Genomic DNA, 14492 nt, shown 5'->3' with positions numbered 1-14492 from the left:
CCTACAGAACCACTTCTTCTTGCCACTTGCTGATCTTTCCCCTGAATTAAGTGAATGATATATGTATGTTTAATCAAAATTATGTTGTAAACCCCTTAAAGTTGCTTTCCTTGGAAAAGCAGATCAAAGATTCTGTGCTAGCGAGATAATTTACAACATTCTCTCTCTCCCTTTCTCCCTCTCTCAATATATTCCTCTCTCATCCCTTAATTTATTTTTTAGATATCATCCCTTTGTAATCAACTCACCCTGTGCCCTCTGCCTATATACATATATATATATATATATATATATATATATATATATATATATATATATATATATATATATATATCTGTGTGTGTATGTATGTCATATATATGTATGTATATATGTGTATATATGTGCATATATATACATGTATGTATGTATGTATGTATGTATGTATATTCCCTTCAGTTACCCTAACACTGAGGTCTCATGAATTATACTCATCAACTTTCCATGTAGGAATATAAACAAAACAGTTCAACTTTAGTAAGTCCCTTATGATTTCTCCTTTTTGTTTCCCTTTTCATGCTTCTCTTGATTCTTGTATTTGGAAATCAAATTTTCTATTCAGTTCTGGTCTTTTCACTGAGAAAGCTTGAAAGTCCTCTATTTTATAGAAAATCCATATTTTGCCTTGGAGCATGATACTTAGTTTTGCTGGGTAGGTGATTCTTGGTTTTAATCATAGCTCCACTGACCTCTGGAATATTGTATTCCAAGACTTTCAATCCCTTAAAGTAGAAGCTGCTAGATCTTCTGTTATCCTGATTGTGTTTCCACAATACTCAAAATGTTTCTTTCTGGCTGCTTGCAGTATTTTCCCCTTGATCTGGGAGCTCTGGAATTTGGCAACAATATTCCTAGGAGTTTTCTTTTTGGGATCTATTTGAGGAGGTGATAGGTGGATTCTTTCAATTTCTGTTTTACCCTCTGGCTCTAGAATATCAGGGAAGTTCTCCTTGATAATTTCTTGAAAGGTGATATCTAGGCTCTTTTTGATCATGGATTTCTGGTAGGCCAATAATTTTTAAATTATCTCTCCTGGATCTATTTTCCAGGTCAGTGTTTTTTCCGATGAGATATTTCATGCTGTCTTCCATTTTTTCATTCCTTCAGTTCTGTTTTATACTATCTTGCTTTTTCATAAAGGCACTAGCTTCCACTTGTTACAGTCTAATTTTTAAGGCAGTATTTTCTTCTGTGCTCTTTTGGACCTCCTTTACCATTTGGCTAATTCTGCCTTTCAAGGCATTCTTCTCCTCATTGGCTTTTTGGAGCTCTTTTGCCATTTGAGTTAGTCTGTTTTTTAAGGTGTTGTTTTCTTCAGTGTATTTTTCTGTATTTTTTTGGGTCTCCTTTAGCAAGTCTTTGATTGTTTATCATGGTTTTCTCGCATCCTTCTCATTTCTCTTCCCAATTTTTCCTCTACTTCTCTAACTTGCTTTTCCAAATCCTTTTTGAGTTCTTCCATGGCCTGGGACCAGTTCATGTTTTTCTTGGAGGCTTTTGTTGTAGGTTCTTTGACTTTGTTGACTTCTTTAGGCTGTATGTTTTTATCTTCTTTGTCCCCAAAGAAAGAATTCAAATTCTGCGACTGAATCTGGGTGTGTTTTCACTGCCTGGCCATATTCCCAACCAACTAACTTGACCCTTGAGTTTTTCAGTGGGGTATGACAGCTTGTAGACTAAAGAGTTCTATGTTCCAAATTTGGGGGGGATGTGCCTACTCTGCCACACCAGCACTCCTCCTTTCCCAAGAACCCCCAACCCGGACTGGACTTAGATCTTCAGCAGGCTGTGCACTCCTGCTCTGCTCCGCCACTTAATTCCTCCCACCAGGTGGGCCTGGGGCCAGAAGCAACAACAACTATAGCTGCCCCACCTCCGCTGCCCCCGGGGCTGGAAGCCGAACCGTGAACTCCTTCCACTCCCGCAGCTTTTCCCACTAACCTTCTCTGCTGTCTTTGGTGTTTGTGGGTTGAGAAGTCTGGTAACTGCTGCAGCTCACTGATTCCCGGTGGTAGGACACATTCTGCCCAGCTCCTGGTCTGGTTGGTCCGCGCCGCTCACACTGGGCTCTGCTCCGCTCCCCTCTCGGCTCCCAGCTCTGTGTGGGATAGACCTCACCCAGATACCATCCAGGCTGTCCTGGGCTGGAGCCCTGCTTCCCTCTGCTGTTTTGTGGGTTCTGCCATTCTAGAATTAGTTCAGAGCCATTTTTTATAGGTTTTTGGAGGGACTCAGCAGGGAGGTCACGCTAGTCCCTGCTTTCCAGCCACCATCTTGGCTCTGCCCCAAGGTGTTGTTTTCTTCAGTATATTTTTCAGTATTTTTGGGGGGGTCTCCTTTAGCAAGCCATTGACTTGTTTCTCATGGTTTTCCTGCATCACTCCCATTTCTCTTCTCAATTTTTCCTCTACTTCCCTAACTTGCTTTTGCAAATCCTTTTTGAGCTCTTCCATGGCCTGAGACCAGTTTATGTTTTTCTTGGATGCTTTTGATGTAGGTTCTTTGACTTTTTTCCCTTCTTGTGGCTGTATGTTTTGGTCTTCTTTGTCACCAAAGAAAGATTCCAAAGTTTGAGTCTGAATCTGAATCAATTTTCACTGCCTAGCCATATTCCCAGCCAACTTACTTGACTGTTGAGATTTTCGTCAGGGTATGACTGCTTGTAGAGTAGAGAGTACTTTTTTTCCCGAGCTTGAGGGGCTGCGCTGTTATTTTCAGAGCTACATAGCAAGCTCTGCTGCACCAGCGCTCCTGCTCCCCCAAGAAGCGCCAACCTGGACTGAACTCAGATCTAAACTGGCTCTGCACTCCCGCTTAGATTCACCACTTAATTCCTCCCACCAGGTGGTCCTGGGGCTGGAAGAAACTGTAGCTGTAATTCTGTAGCTGCACCACCTCTGCTGCCCCCATGGCAGTGGCTAAATGTGAACTCCTTTCACTCTGTCCCCTGCAGCTTTTCCCACTAACCTTCTCTGTTGTCTTTGGTGTTTTTGGGTTGAGAAGTCTGGTAACTGCCACAGCTCACTGATTCAGGACACTAGGGCCTGTTCTGCCCTGCTCCTGGTTGGTCTGCACTGCCCATGCTGGGCTCTGCTCCACTCCACCCCCAGGTCCTTGTAATAGACCTTACATCACAACCATCCAGGCTGTCCTGGGCTTGAGCCCTGCTTCCCTTTGCTATTTTGTGGGTTCTGCAGTTCTAGAATTTGTTCAGAGCCATTTTTATAGGTTTTTGGAGGGACCTGGGGCAGGGAGCTCACTGAAGTCACTGCTTTCCAGCTGACATCTTGTCTCTGCCCCCTATAGTCATTTTTTACAAGTATTTAGAGGAATTTGCTGGAGAGCTCAAGCAAGTACCTGCTTTTACTCCACCATCTTGAATCCATCCCATGATTTTCTATAATATTTTCTATAATATATATTTTAATAAGTCTCCCTCTAATAATATAATATATGTGTCTATATTCATACATATACATGCACACACATATACATACATACACACATACATACACACACACATACATATTTTACATGTTGTCTTCCCCATTAAATTACAAGCTCCTTGAGGGCAGGGCATGTCTTTTGCCTCGTTGTTTGTATCCTCAGTTGTTAGCACAGTGCCTGGCACATAGTAGGTGCTTAATAAATGTTTATTGATTGATATGTCATGTATACATTGAAATCAATTAAGAATAAATATAACTCACTTATAGAGAAGATGCACTAAGAGTCTTATTTAGTTTTTAAATAATAATAACTATCAACCTGATATTGACCAGAAAAGAAAAAACAGTAATAGAATTATATCGTTATAACCTTTAGACCTCACAATAAAGATTTCTTTATTACTACATTAGTTGTCACACAAGTCACAAATATACCCTTACACACAAAGATACATACACACATATTCTATATACAGAAAATATATTCTTCTCCATTACATATATTGTCTTTCTGACTCTTTCTCAATTTTCAAATTGTGAAACCAATGCTCTATAGGTTTATAGATTCCTGAGCTTCTTTGAAGTAGGTACTATCCTGAATTGAGGCTGTGACATATACATACATCTTTCTTCTTGAATACATTTCAAATATAAGATATGTAAATTACAGATTATATGTATTTGTGCTGCAAAGAGGGGAGAAAAATATATAAACATAGAGAAATATATAAACATTATACATATATGTATATATACATATATAAACTCATACTCAGTATTCTCTACATATATATGTATATATATATACATGCGTATACATACATGCATTCATACATCCATATCCCTATTTCCTAGGTTAGATAGTTTATATTTTATAAATGAATTTTAAATTGTTAATCCATCTTCATTTTAAGATCACGTTTATGCCTTCAAAGATGATATAAATCCTATTGGTTTTATGAAAAAACATCATTTTTTAATGCAAAACATAGTATTTGTGGATTACATATTACTTCCAAGTAACTAAAATAAAGTATAATTTCAAGCTGAAAATTATGGAGTATTTTTATATCCACATACTTAAAAGCATTGTTTGTGTTTCCATTATATTCCAAGTTATTTTCAAGTTAAGCTGATAGCATATAAAAAGACCATAACAAAATCTGTGTCTGAGAATTACTTTCACGGCTAAAATATCTAGATTTTAAAATGCTGCTAGTAAGATATTATCTTAGTTTTCATTTCAGAGCATATGATTAGTGTGGATTAGAGTACTGAAAGGATCTTTCAGTACTCTACTTCAGTACTAAACTTGGAAGTTGTAATGGCAAGCAAAGGGGGACTTTTGTTGTGCCTTGTTTTGGAGTGCTTCTTAGCACTAAGGCAATCACATACCTTTGGTTGAGTCTTTCAACTGTAGGAAGGCCCACACCCTTTTTCTAGCTAGGTAACAAGAAATATGAAACCCTGGAAAGGTGTGAAACCCTTCAGAGGTGTGAAGTGCTCTGACCCTGAAGAAGTATATAAATACTCTGAGGTTAGCATTTTGTTTGGGGATCACTCATTGGAAGAGTGTTGGTGTGGAGACTCTGGGTAGCCATTAAGGAGCCCTCCTGGCTTGGATAACCCAAGGTATAGGCCTATAGGCCTAGACATGCTTCTCTCTCTGGTAACTACGTATGTATAGCTGTAGAAGCCTGTCTGTTGATTTGTTTTATTTGCTCTGATTATGTAATTTCTGCTTGTATTTGCTCTGAAGTTCAGGGTGCTGACTTTTCCCCTGAATTAAGTGAATGATATATGTATGTTTAATCAAAATTATGTTGTAAACCCCTTAAAGTTGCTTTCCTTAGAAAAGTAGATCAAAGAATCTGTTCTAGCAGCCTTTCTATGTGCTGGTGTTATTGGCCTTACATGTCCACAGCAGCTGCTAGCAGCATTGTTGTTACAGAAGTGAGAAAAGCTCATCTATACAATAATTATCCTTTGGGGTTACTTAAGCATATATTTGTTGAATCTTATGGAACAAGACAGGTACCACATAATTCAATAGGACTGTAGTTGGGGAGATTATTAAGTACTTTGACCAGAGACACTGATAGATTAGGAAGAATTGCTTGTTCTTTCACTTTGTAAATTCTTTAAATTTGTGGTAACTTTATTTTTTTTCCTTTTCTTTTTTTAGCTCCTGTAAATCCTCATTTGCGTAAGTATTTTCATTATTCTCTTTTAATGCTACTTCATTTCACTAAATTTTAAGAAATGGAAACATGTAGAAAATCACCAGATATTGTTTCTTTGTTTAAAAAAATAGTACTTTTCTTCTCTAGAGTCAACATTTCAGGCATTTAATTTAAATATATAGTTTTAGTTTTCAAGGGAAAATATACATGAAGGGAATATATTATGATTATAGTTATCAAGACAGGTGAATATAGGAAAAACTCACCTAAAGTGAAAAGATAAATGTCTTCTGTCTAATTCTTCCCCACTCTATTCACTCTCTTTGCCTTCATGGGTTATATTTTCATAATCTGCGTGAGAGAGAAATAAAAATTAATATTTATTTAGAGTAAGCATATTATAAAATTATACTTTTAGTAGTTTTCTAATGATTTTTGTAAAACATACGGAGAAACATTCAGATATAATGAATGTCTGCAATGATGTTTCACTCTTGTGAGGACTGAAGGAGGCCCCCAGAAATTTTGAGAAGAGGAAATATTTGTAAGATATACAGAAGTCATGAGATCTATGTGCAAGCAATGTACAGGCCTCAGGGTTCTCTCTTTCCTTTTCTTGGCCCTTGAGAGTTGTTTTCTTTTGTCAATGCAGGATTCAGGGGACAAGGAGACACTGAGGTCATATTGAGGTTCTTTATAAGTCATGAGGGTCAACAGTTACAAATTTTGTGAAAAGGATTACTTTGTTTCCTTGAAATAGACTTTTCCATCTCCCCTACCACCACCATTTTGGTGGTTCAGGGAGCAGACTGCAGTAGGCCTGTGGATCCCTGTCCATCACATGGCCTACGGTGGTAGACTTTTAAGATCAAACTCCTTGGTTGCTGGTTGCTTCTCTATCTGGTAGTGCACCTGAAGAGCAGAGACCACATTTGGACCAATTCAGAAATCAGTGCTGGTCCAGGCCTATAGAATATTTTTGCAAATCAGTGAAAGTAGGGCCAAAGCAGGATTTAACTGGTATCTGTTGAAAATCCAGTGTGAGGTCAGAGGAGAATTGTCCCTTCCCATGTCCCTTTGCTTTCACTCTATAGGACCTGAATCCAGGTGTCATAGAAGTGGCTAGAGTCTTAGCAATGTAATCCATCACCTTGCCATTTCTCATGCCTCAGTAGGTGTGTCATAGCAAGTATTCTCTCCCTGTTACCTCTAAAATAGGATGTTTCTGAGAATGATTGGAGGGGGGACATCCTCTTGTGGTCCCTTGAATTTTTCCCTGTATTTTTGCTATATGTAATAAATCACATGGCCACAGTAAATTGTGAGGCTATATGATCATATGGAGATCAAATTAAATAGGAAAGTAAAGATGTAGGACAGGGGTGAAGCCAAAGATTTTTCCATATTTAAATAATGTTCGTCTACATTTCATGTCAAGTACATTTCATGTCAATTATGTCATGTAATGACATAATTCTAGTTTAAATTCAAAGCCCAAAACTCATTGGAAGGAGGAATAGTCTAAGTATTTTCAGACAGGTAACAAAACAGAGATGCTACAGCTATTGAGGAAGGCTATTATTCTCTAGTGTCAGGGCAGTTCTGAGAGAATCATTTGACTGGTGGCTGTACTTCAGCATCACGTAGAGGACAATTCAAATATTATACTCCTTTGTGTAATTAATGAAATTATACACTGCCTGCTAATAGTCTTCTGAAAGCCAATAATACAAACCAGTGCAGGCTATTTAGCCAGGTACAGTGTTCTAAATGTCATATGTAGCCTACATTTGAATCACATAAAATAATACTGATTTATCTTTTTTTCCTAATGTAATGTCTATCAGAACTGTTATGGTATAATTAAAAAGCATCTCTTCCATCTTAGTCTTTAATCACAATAAAGGAAGGATCTGGTCAGCAACAACTTAACCTTTAGAGATTAAAATGCACTTTTGAACTATTGACTTACTTTTATGCTGTGAAATTTATCATTGTTAGAAATGAAAAAATGAGTCTTTATCAGTTGCCTACCTGTACTTTTCCTCCCCAGTCCCTGGTAATGATTAGAACCAGCTCAACATCCACTCTTACATGTATATTTAGTGTCACAGGTAGAATACAAAAAGTCTAACTTAGATAAAAGTGGTAAATATAATTTATAGCTTTCCAATCTTTGCATATGGCCCTTGAGGTATGCACCTAGCAAGCTCTACCAAGCTTCCTTAATAGTTTCTGCAACACTTTTATACAAAAGCATTTATAGATGAAATTAGAAGGAAAACAGCAAGTAAAGCATATCTTCTGGTGCTTCCTTGGTGCTGAATTCCAATTAGCAATGTTATTGGAACTACTACTTCTACTCTACTTCATTGCATGATGTGCTTAAAAGAAACTATGGAAAACAGTTGTATCTGCCCATATACATAAATGGAAGCAATGTTGGAAGTCAGATAAACTTAGTAGGCACCCAGGTTTCAATTTTCTAGACTCTATAAGAGAAGATAGAAATATATTTTTTAAAAATAAAAATGGCCATATTGTTTTAGATAATATCTAAAATGTTAGTTAAGATGAATGAGGTTATTATTTGTTAAATAACAAGTGGGGAATAAGTAAGCTTTCATAAGCAATTTTCCATAGCAGACAGTTTTAGTAGACTTTTATGTCTATTGTTTGTTGATTTTTTTTTCACTTTCTACGACACAGGCTTAGAAGTTCTTGATAAATAGAGAGTTGGATCATTTATTAAGCACTTACAGTGTACCAGGCACTGTGATAAGTGGTAGGGATATAAAAACAAGGAAACAAGATGCTGCCTACCAATCACAGGTCACAGAATTAGCTTTTAAAGGGACCTTGGAGGTCATCTTTTCCAACCTGCTTGTATTACAGATAAGAAAACTGAATCTTAAAGTGCTTAAGTGACTTTACCAAGATTGAAGAAGTAAGAGATACAGCTTGGATTGGAACCTAGATCCTGTGACTCCAAATATATCATTAATTTATTGTATAATTCCACTTCGGAGAGATATATTAAATTATGATACAGAATTGCTCATATAGACACTGAATCAGTCTACTACTAGTTAAGACATCTTGTTTATAATTGTTGATCATATAAAGGAAAAATAAAAACCACAAATAACCCAAAGGGAAAGATGCAGGATTAGTGTAAATAAAAATTTAATCCATATTATTAATGCTGACTTGGTTAAAAGACCTAAAAGACATTATCAAAGACTGGAAAAGGAATCATTTCAGCCATATAGCAAGTAAGGAATAGCAGAGAGATAACTTCAATACAGTACAGATATAGTTACAGCATTCATGTAGTATTGACACATTATAAGCTTGATGTCGAATATCATGTTCCTATTACAAAGATGAAAATTTTAGACAGGTTGAAGTATAAGTAATATTGCTTAGATTTTACTATATGATTACCTTATTGCTTTGACATGTTCAGAAAATTGGTAATTGAAAAGAAAATGAGAGAGCTCAGAAACTAATTAAGGACTATTTGGAAAAAAATGCAATGAAACAAAAATACAAAAATATAATGAAACAAAAATATAGAAATATAAAAAAACAAAAAATCCTTCAGGCTTGATGATGTTTTGACAGAATTTCTTGCAAATAAAGTCCAAAAATAATTTGACAGACTGGTAATAATATCTGAAGTTAAAAATGTATATATCAAGGAAAAAAATTTCAAAATTTCCTCTTTTTGAATCAATTTTTAAAATGTAATCTTAAAATGAACGAACTTGAAAATTAAAGTTAATGTTGAACAATCAAAATTCTGTTAAAAGAAGCTGATACTAGGCTTTTACTGTCTCACCCATCGAAAATGATAAACAGATTTTTTCTGAATTATTTGCTTTAATATGAAATATTTCTTATATATATGTGTGTATATATATATATTCATTATTTTCTTTGCATAAAATGGGTTATAAGGAATTGAAGTTTTTGAATTGTAAAAAATTTAATTATGACCACTTACTGCATATTTTTAAACAATAAGATGAAGAATGTATGCAAATGACGCTGCCAGAAAGAATCTGAAATAATGTATAAATGATTATGAATCTTGAATTGTAAACTAAGGACTTATGGTTGTGTTTTCCTCACTGTTATCCTCTTTGAATGCAAGTGTTATAAAAGGGAAAATTATTTGGGAATTGAACAGCTGGCTAAGAAGGTGGCATCTAAAATGGGATTTGGATTTCTGGACCCCAGGTTAACATACAGAGAGGAAAAATTTCTGACCAATTACAACTAACAATGTCTGGTAAGACTGTATTTCAGGGAAAAAATTCTGATTATATTTTTGTAGAAAATAGAGTGATATGGATCAGATGACTAAATTAGATTTATTTAGAACTAGTTGGATGGCTGAACTTGAAGAATAATTGTTAATAGTTTATTATCTTGATGAGTCTTATAAATGACATGAAGCTGGAAGCTACATTGGAATGGAGACTCAGAATTCTAACACTTTTTCAAGTTGGACCATTGGGTTGAATCTAATAAAGAAAAATTCAATAGCTATACATGTAAAGGCTTATACTTGGGCATAAAAATAACATTTATTAGTCTAAAAATGGAGAGGCAAGGTTAAACATTAATGGTTCTGAAAAAGATCTGGAGGTTCTAGTGTATTTCAAGTTCAATGTGAGTAAGTAGTGTAAAGTAGTAGCCAAAAAAGTCCATATGATTTTGGGTTCCATTGAAACCCATGATATCCAGAAATATTCTAGTCAAGTGAATAAGTATTTATCAAGCTTTTGCCAAACACCTGCCAGACTTAGAAAAGCAAAACAGTAATCCCTGCTCTCAAGGGGCTTACAGTTTAATAAGGGAGACAACAATGTTCAAAGAAGATGTATATGAGGTAAATTAGAAATATTCTTAGACTGCAGGCTTGAATAAAGAAATGGTAATACCACTGTTCTGAGAAGTGCAACTAGGATGGTGAAGGGTCCTGAGTGATATAAGGCATCTTTCCTGCCTATTGAATAGGCTTCAGGTGAGGCTCCAGATGGGGCCAACAAAGGGAGGTCTGATTAGATCTTTGCTCCTAAGTAGGCCCCAAGCCACTACTTACTAGATGCTAAGTCAATGTGGGTGTGAAGCCCTCAGGGCCCTAAGGGGGGTTGCTAAGACCAGAGCCAATGGTATGTGCCCAAGTTCTATCTAATCAGATGACATTCTACTCAATCTGATGACTTCTAATGACTGTATAAAAAAGAGATCAAAGCTTGGAGAAGCAGAAATGGCATGGGGGAAGCAGGAGAATGAGGAGCAGCAGAAGCAGAACCAGCAGAAGCCCAAGCAGTAGAAGGTGGAGGAGCAGAAGCTGAGGAGCAGAAGAAGCTGAAGCAACAGATGCTGAAGAAGTTGAGAAGCTGAAGGAGCAGCAGAGGCTGTAGAAACTGAGGATGAGGAGGAGCAGAAGCTGAGGACTGAGAACAGAGCAGAGAGCCAGCTTCCAGAGCATACAGACTGGAGGGTGTCGAGCAGGAACTTGGGACTCATGAGTAATCCTCTTACAGGAGGGCCCTAGCACTAAGGAGAGCACAAGTATGGCTTGGCTTGCTGCCATAATATTTTTCTGTAACCTCCTGGTCACTGTTGTGAGATGAGCATATTGGTTTTGGAAGGTTCTTGCCACAATATCGAATTGGGGGCATTGGTCCTTGGGTCTGGTCCTTTGGAGTTTAAATAAATGCTTTAATTCCTCTGCCTTCTACTTAGAGAATTCCTTATATCCTGTGATTCCAAACCATTCAGGCATGCTCATGGTCATGAATGCTTCAAGGTCATGAACTTTGCCTTCATGATATGTATGTGGAGGTATCATGTGACAAAGAGGTTAGATTTATTCTTTTTGGATACATAGAACAGAAAAATCAACAACAGGCAGACATTGCGAAGAGTCTTACTAAAGCTTGATGTAAGAAAAACTCTATAATTAGAGCTGTTCAAAGGTAGAATAATCTGAGGCAAGACATTTCTCAAAGTTACATACTGAGGTTATTACATAGTTTTTTGAAAAGCAAGCTCTGTGTGATAGAGATTATCAATTTCATATGTATCCTTTCTACAATTTGTTATTTCTTAAGTTCAGAATGAAAAAAAAAAACAATTCAAGAGAATGGACTGCTTCAAAATGTGGAAGTTTCATATATGTATATTGTATATATATACATATATGTATATGTATATGCATATGCATATGTATATACATATATGTATGTATGTATGTATATATATATGTATGTATATGTATGTGTATATATATATACACCCACATATGTAGGCATGCATATGTGAATATATGTGTGTATATAGTTTTAGATGTCAACATTCACTTCCACAAGATTTTGACTTACAAATTTTCTCCCCATCACTCCCTTCCTCCCACCCCAAGTTGGCATGTATTCTGATAACCCCTTCCCTCTATTTGCCCTGCCTTCTATCACAGCACCCATCTTTCTCTTATCCCATTCCCCTCTATTTTCTTGTAGGATATGATAGAGTTCTGTACCCCATTGCCTGTATGTCTTTTTTCAGCTGTATGTAAAAACAATTCTTAACATTCATTTTCAAAAAATTCGAGTTCCACATTCTCTCCCTTCCTCCCTCTACACCCACCCCAAGTTAGAAGGCAAGCAATTCGATATAGGTTACACATGTGTAGTAATGCAAAACACTTTCATAACAGTCATGTTGTGAGAGAGTAACTATATTTCCCTCCATCCTATCCTGCCTCCCCATTTATTCTATTCTCTCCTTTGACCCTGTCCCTCCCCAAAAGTGTTTGCTTCTGATTACCCCCTCCTCCTATTTGCCCTCCCTTCTATCAAACCACCCCTTTTTATTCCCTTTTCCCCTTCTTTCCTGTAGGGAAAGACAGATTGTCATACCCAATTGAGTGTCTGTTATGCACTCCTTAAGCCAAATCTGATGAGAGTAAGGTTCACTCATTCCTTCTTACCTCCCCCATATTCCCCTCCATTGTAAAAGTTTTCTCTTGCCTCTTTTATATGAGATCATTTACCCCATTCTACCTCTCCCTTTCTCCTTTCCCCAATATATTTCTCTCTCACCTCTTAATTTTATTTTTAGATATCATCCATTCATATTCAACTCTCCCTGTGCCCTCTGTCTACTGATATCTATATCTATATCTATATCTATCTACATCTGTATCTACATCTATCTAATCTATCTATTCTCTCCAACCACCCTAAAACAGAGAAAGTTCTCATGAGTTACAAATGTCATCATTCCATGTATGAAGGTAAACAGTTAAACCTTAATAAGTCACACATGATTTCACTTTCCTATTTTCATTTTCATCCTTCTCTTGATTCTTATATTTGAAAGTCAAATTTTCTATTCAGCTCTGGTCTCTTCATAAAGAATCCTTGAAAGACCTTTATTTCATTGAATATCCATTTTTCCCCCTGAAGTTTTATACTCACTTTGCTGGGTAGGTGATTCTTGGTTTTTATCCTAGCTTCTTTGACCTCCAGAATATCATATTTCAAGTCCTCTGATCCCTTAATGTAGAAGCTGCTAAATCTTGTGTCATCCTGATTGTGTTTCCACAGTACTGGAATTGTTTCTTTCTGGCTGCTTGTAACATTTTCTCCTTGACCTGGGAACTCTAGAATTTGGCTACAATATTCCTAGGAGTTTTTCTTTTGTGATCTCTTTCAGGAGGTGATGAGTAGAGTCTTTCAATTTCTATTTTCTCCCCTGGTTCTACAATACCAGGGCAGTTTTCCTTGATAAATTTTTGAAAGATGATGTTTAGACTCTTTTTTTGATCATAGTGTAACCCGAATGGCCTTTGTTTTCTTTGAGTGACTCAATTTATCTCAGTGAGCTTTAATAGGTGCTAAGCCCCATGCCCAAACCCCATTAGGTGTTAACCTAATCCATGTGGATGTGAACCTCCCAGGGTCCTAAGGGGAGGGGCCAACTCAAGAACCAATCGCCAGAGCCTGAGCTCTGGTGATTCAGATGATGTTTGATGTCTGAAGCCCTATAAGAAGGGAGGACAGAGCCATTTGTGTGGGGCTCTGGAGATGGTGTTGATGAGGAGACTCCAGGCAGCTGTAGCTAAGGAGCCCTCCAGCTTGTAAACCCAGATGCTGAAACTTTGTTGAACTCTGGTAACTATGTGTTGGGATTTGAATCAGACAAAGTCTGTTGATGTTTGTAATTTGTTTGCATTTTGTTTTGAAGTTTAGGGTGCTGGCTTTTTCCCCTGAACTAACTGAATGATATTTGAATGCTGAATTAAAAGTAAGCTTGTCAACCCCTTCACCTTGCTTTCCTTAATTAAGCAGATCAAAAGAACCTGTGCTGTTGGCAGCTTTCTGAGTGCTGGCTGTGGGTGAATCTTATACCCCCACAGAAGCTGCTAGCCAGATTGTTGAAACACATGGCTTTCAGGTAGTCCAATAATTTTTAAATTATATCTCCTGGATCTATTTTACAGACCAGTGGTTTTTCCAGAGAAATATTTCACATTGTCTTCTATTTTTTCTTTCTTTTTGTTTTGTTTTATAATTTCTTGATTTCTTGTAATATCATTAGCTTCAATATGCTCCACTCTAATTATTAAAGAACTATTTTCTTCAGTGATCTTTTGGACCTCCTTTTCCTTTTGGCCAATTCTTCTTTTTAAGGCCTTCTCCTCATTGCCTTTTTGGAGTTCTTTTGCCATTTGGGTTAGTCTATTTTTAAGGTGTCATTTTCTTCAGCATTTTTGGGTCTCCTTTAGCAAGCTGTTGACTCA

At 36.8% G+C, this 14492-nt stretch overlaps 1 protein-coding gene across 1 annotated transcript in view; it reads left to right on the top strand.

The window, feature by feature from the left end:
- The window catches only part of MDGA2 (MAM domain containing glycosylphosphatidylinositol anchor 2), a 195256-nt gene that overhangs the window by 45229 nt on the left and 135535 nt on the right, over nucleotides 1–14492 (top strand). Inside the window, exon 3 of the mRNA XM_036749708.1 lies at nucleotides 5674–5694. Within this exon, the coding sequence (XP_036605603.1) occupies nucleotides 5674–5694 (21 nt within the window). The remainder of the gene's footprint in view (nucleotides 1–5673; nucleotides 5695–14492) is intronic.

The sequence above is a fragment of the Trichosurus vulpecula genome, chromosome 3 (genome assembly GCF_011100635.1).
Source record: "Trichosurus vulpecula isolate mTriVul1 chromosome 3, mTriVul1.pri, whole genome shotgun sequence".
Classification (NCBI taxonomy): Eukaryota; Metazoa; Chordata; class Mammalia; order Diprotodontia; family Phalangeridae; genus Trichosurus; species Trichosurus vulpecula.
Note: the sequence above shows the minus strand (reverse complement) of the source record. Positions and strands in the feature narration are given on the sequence as shown.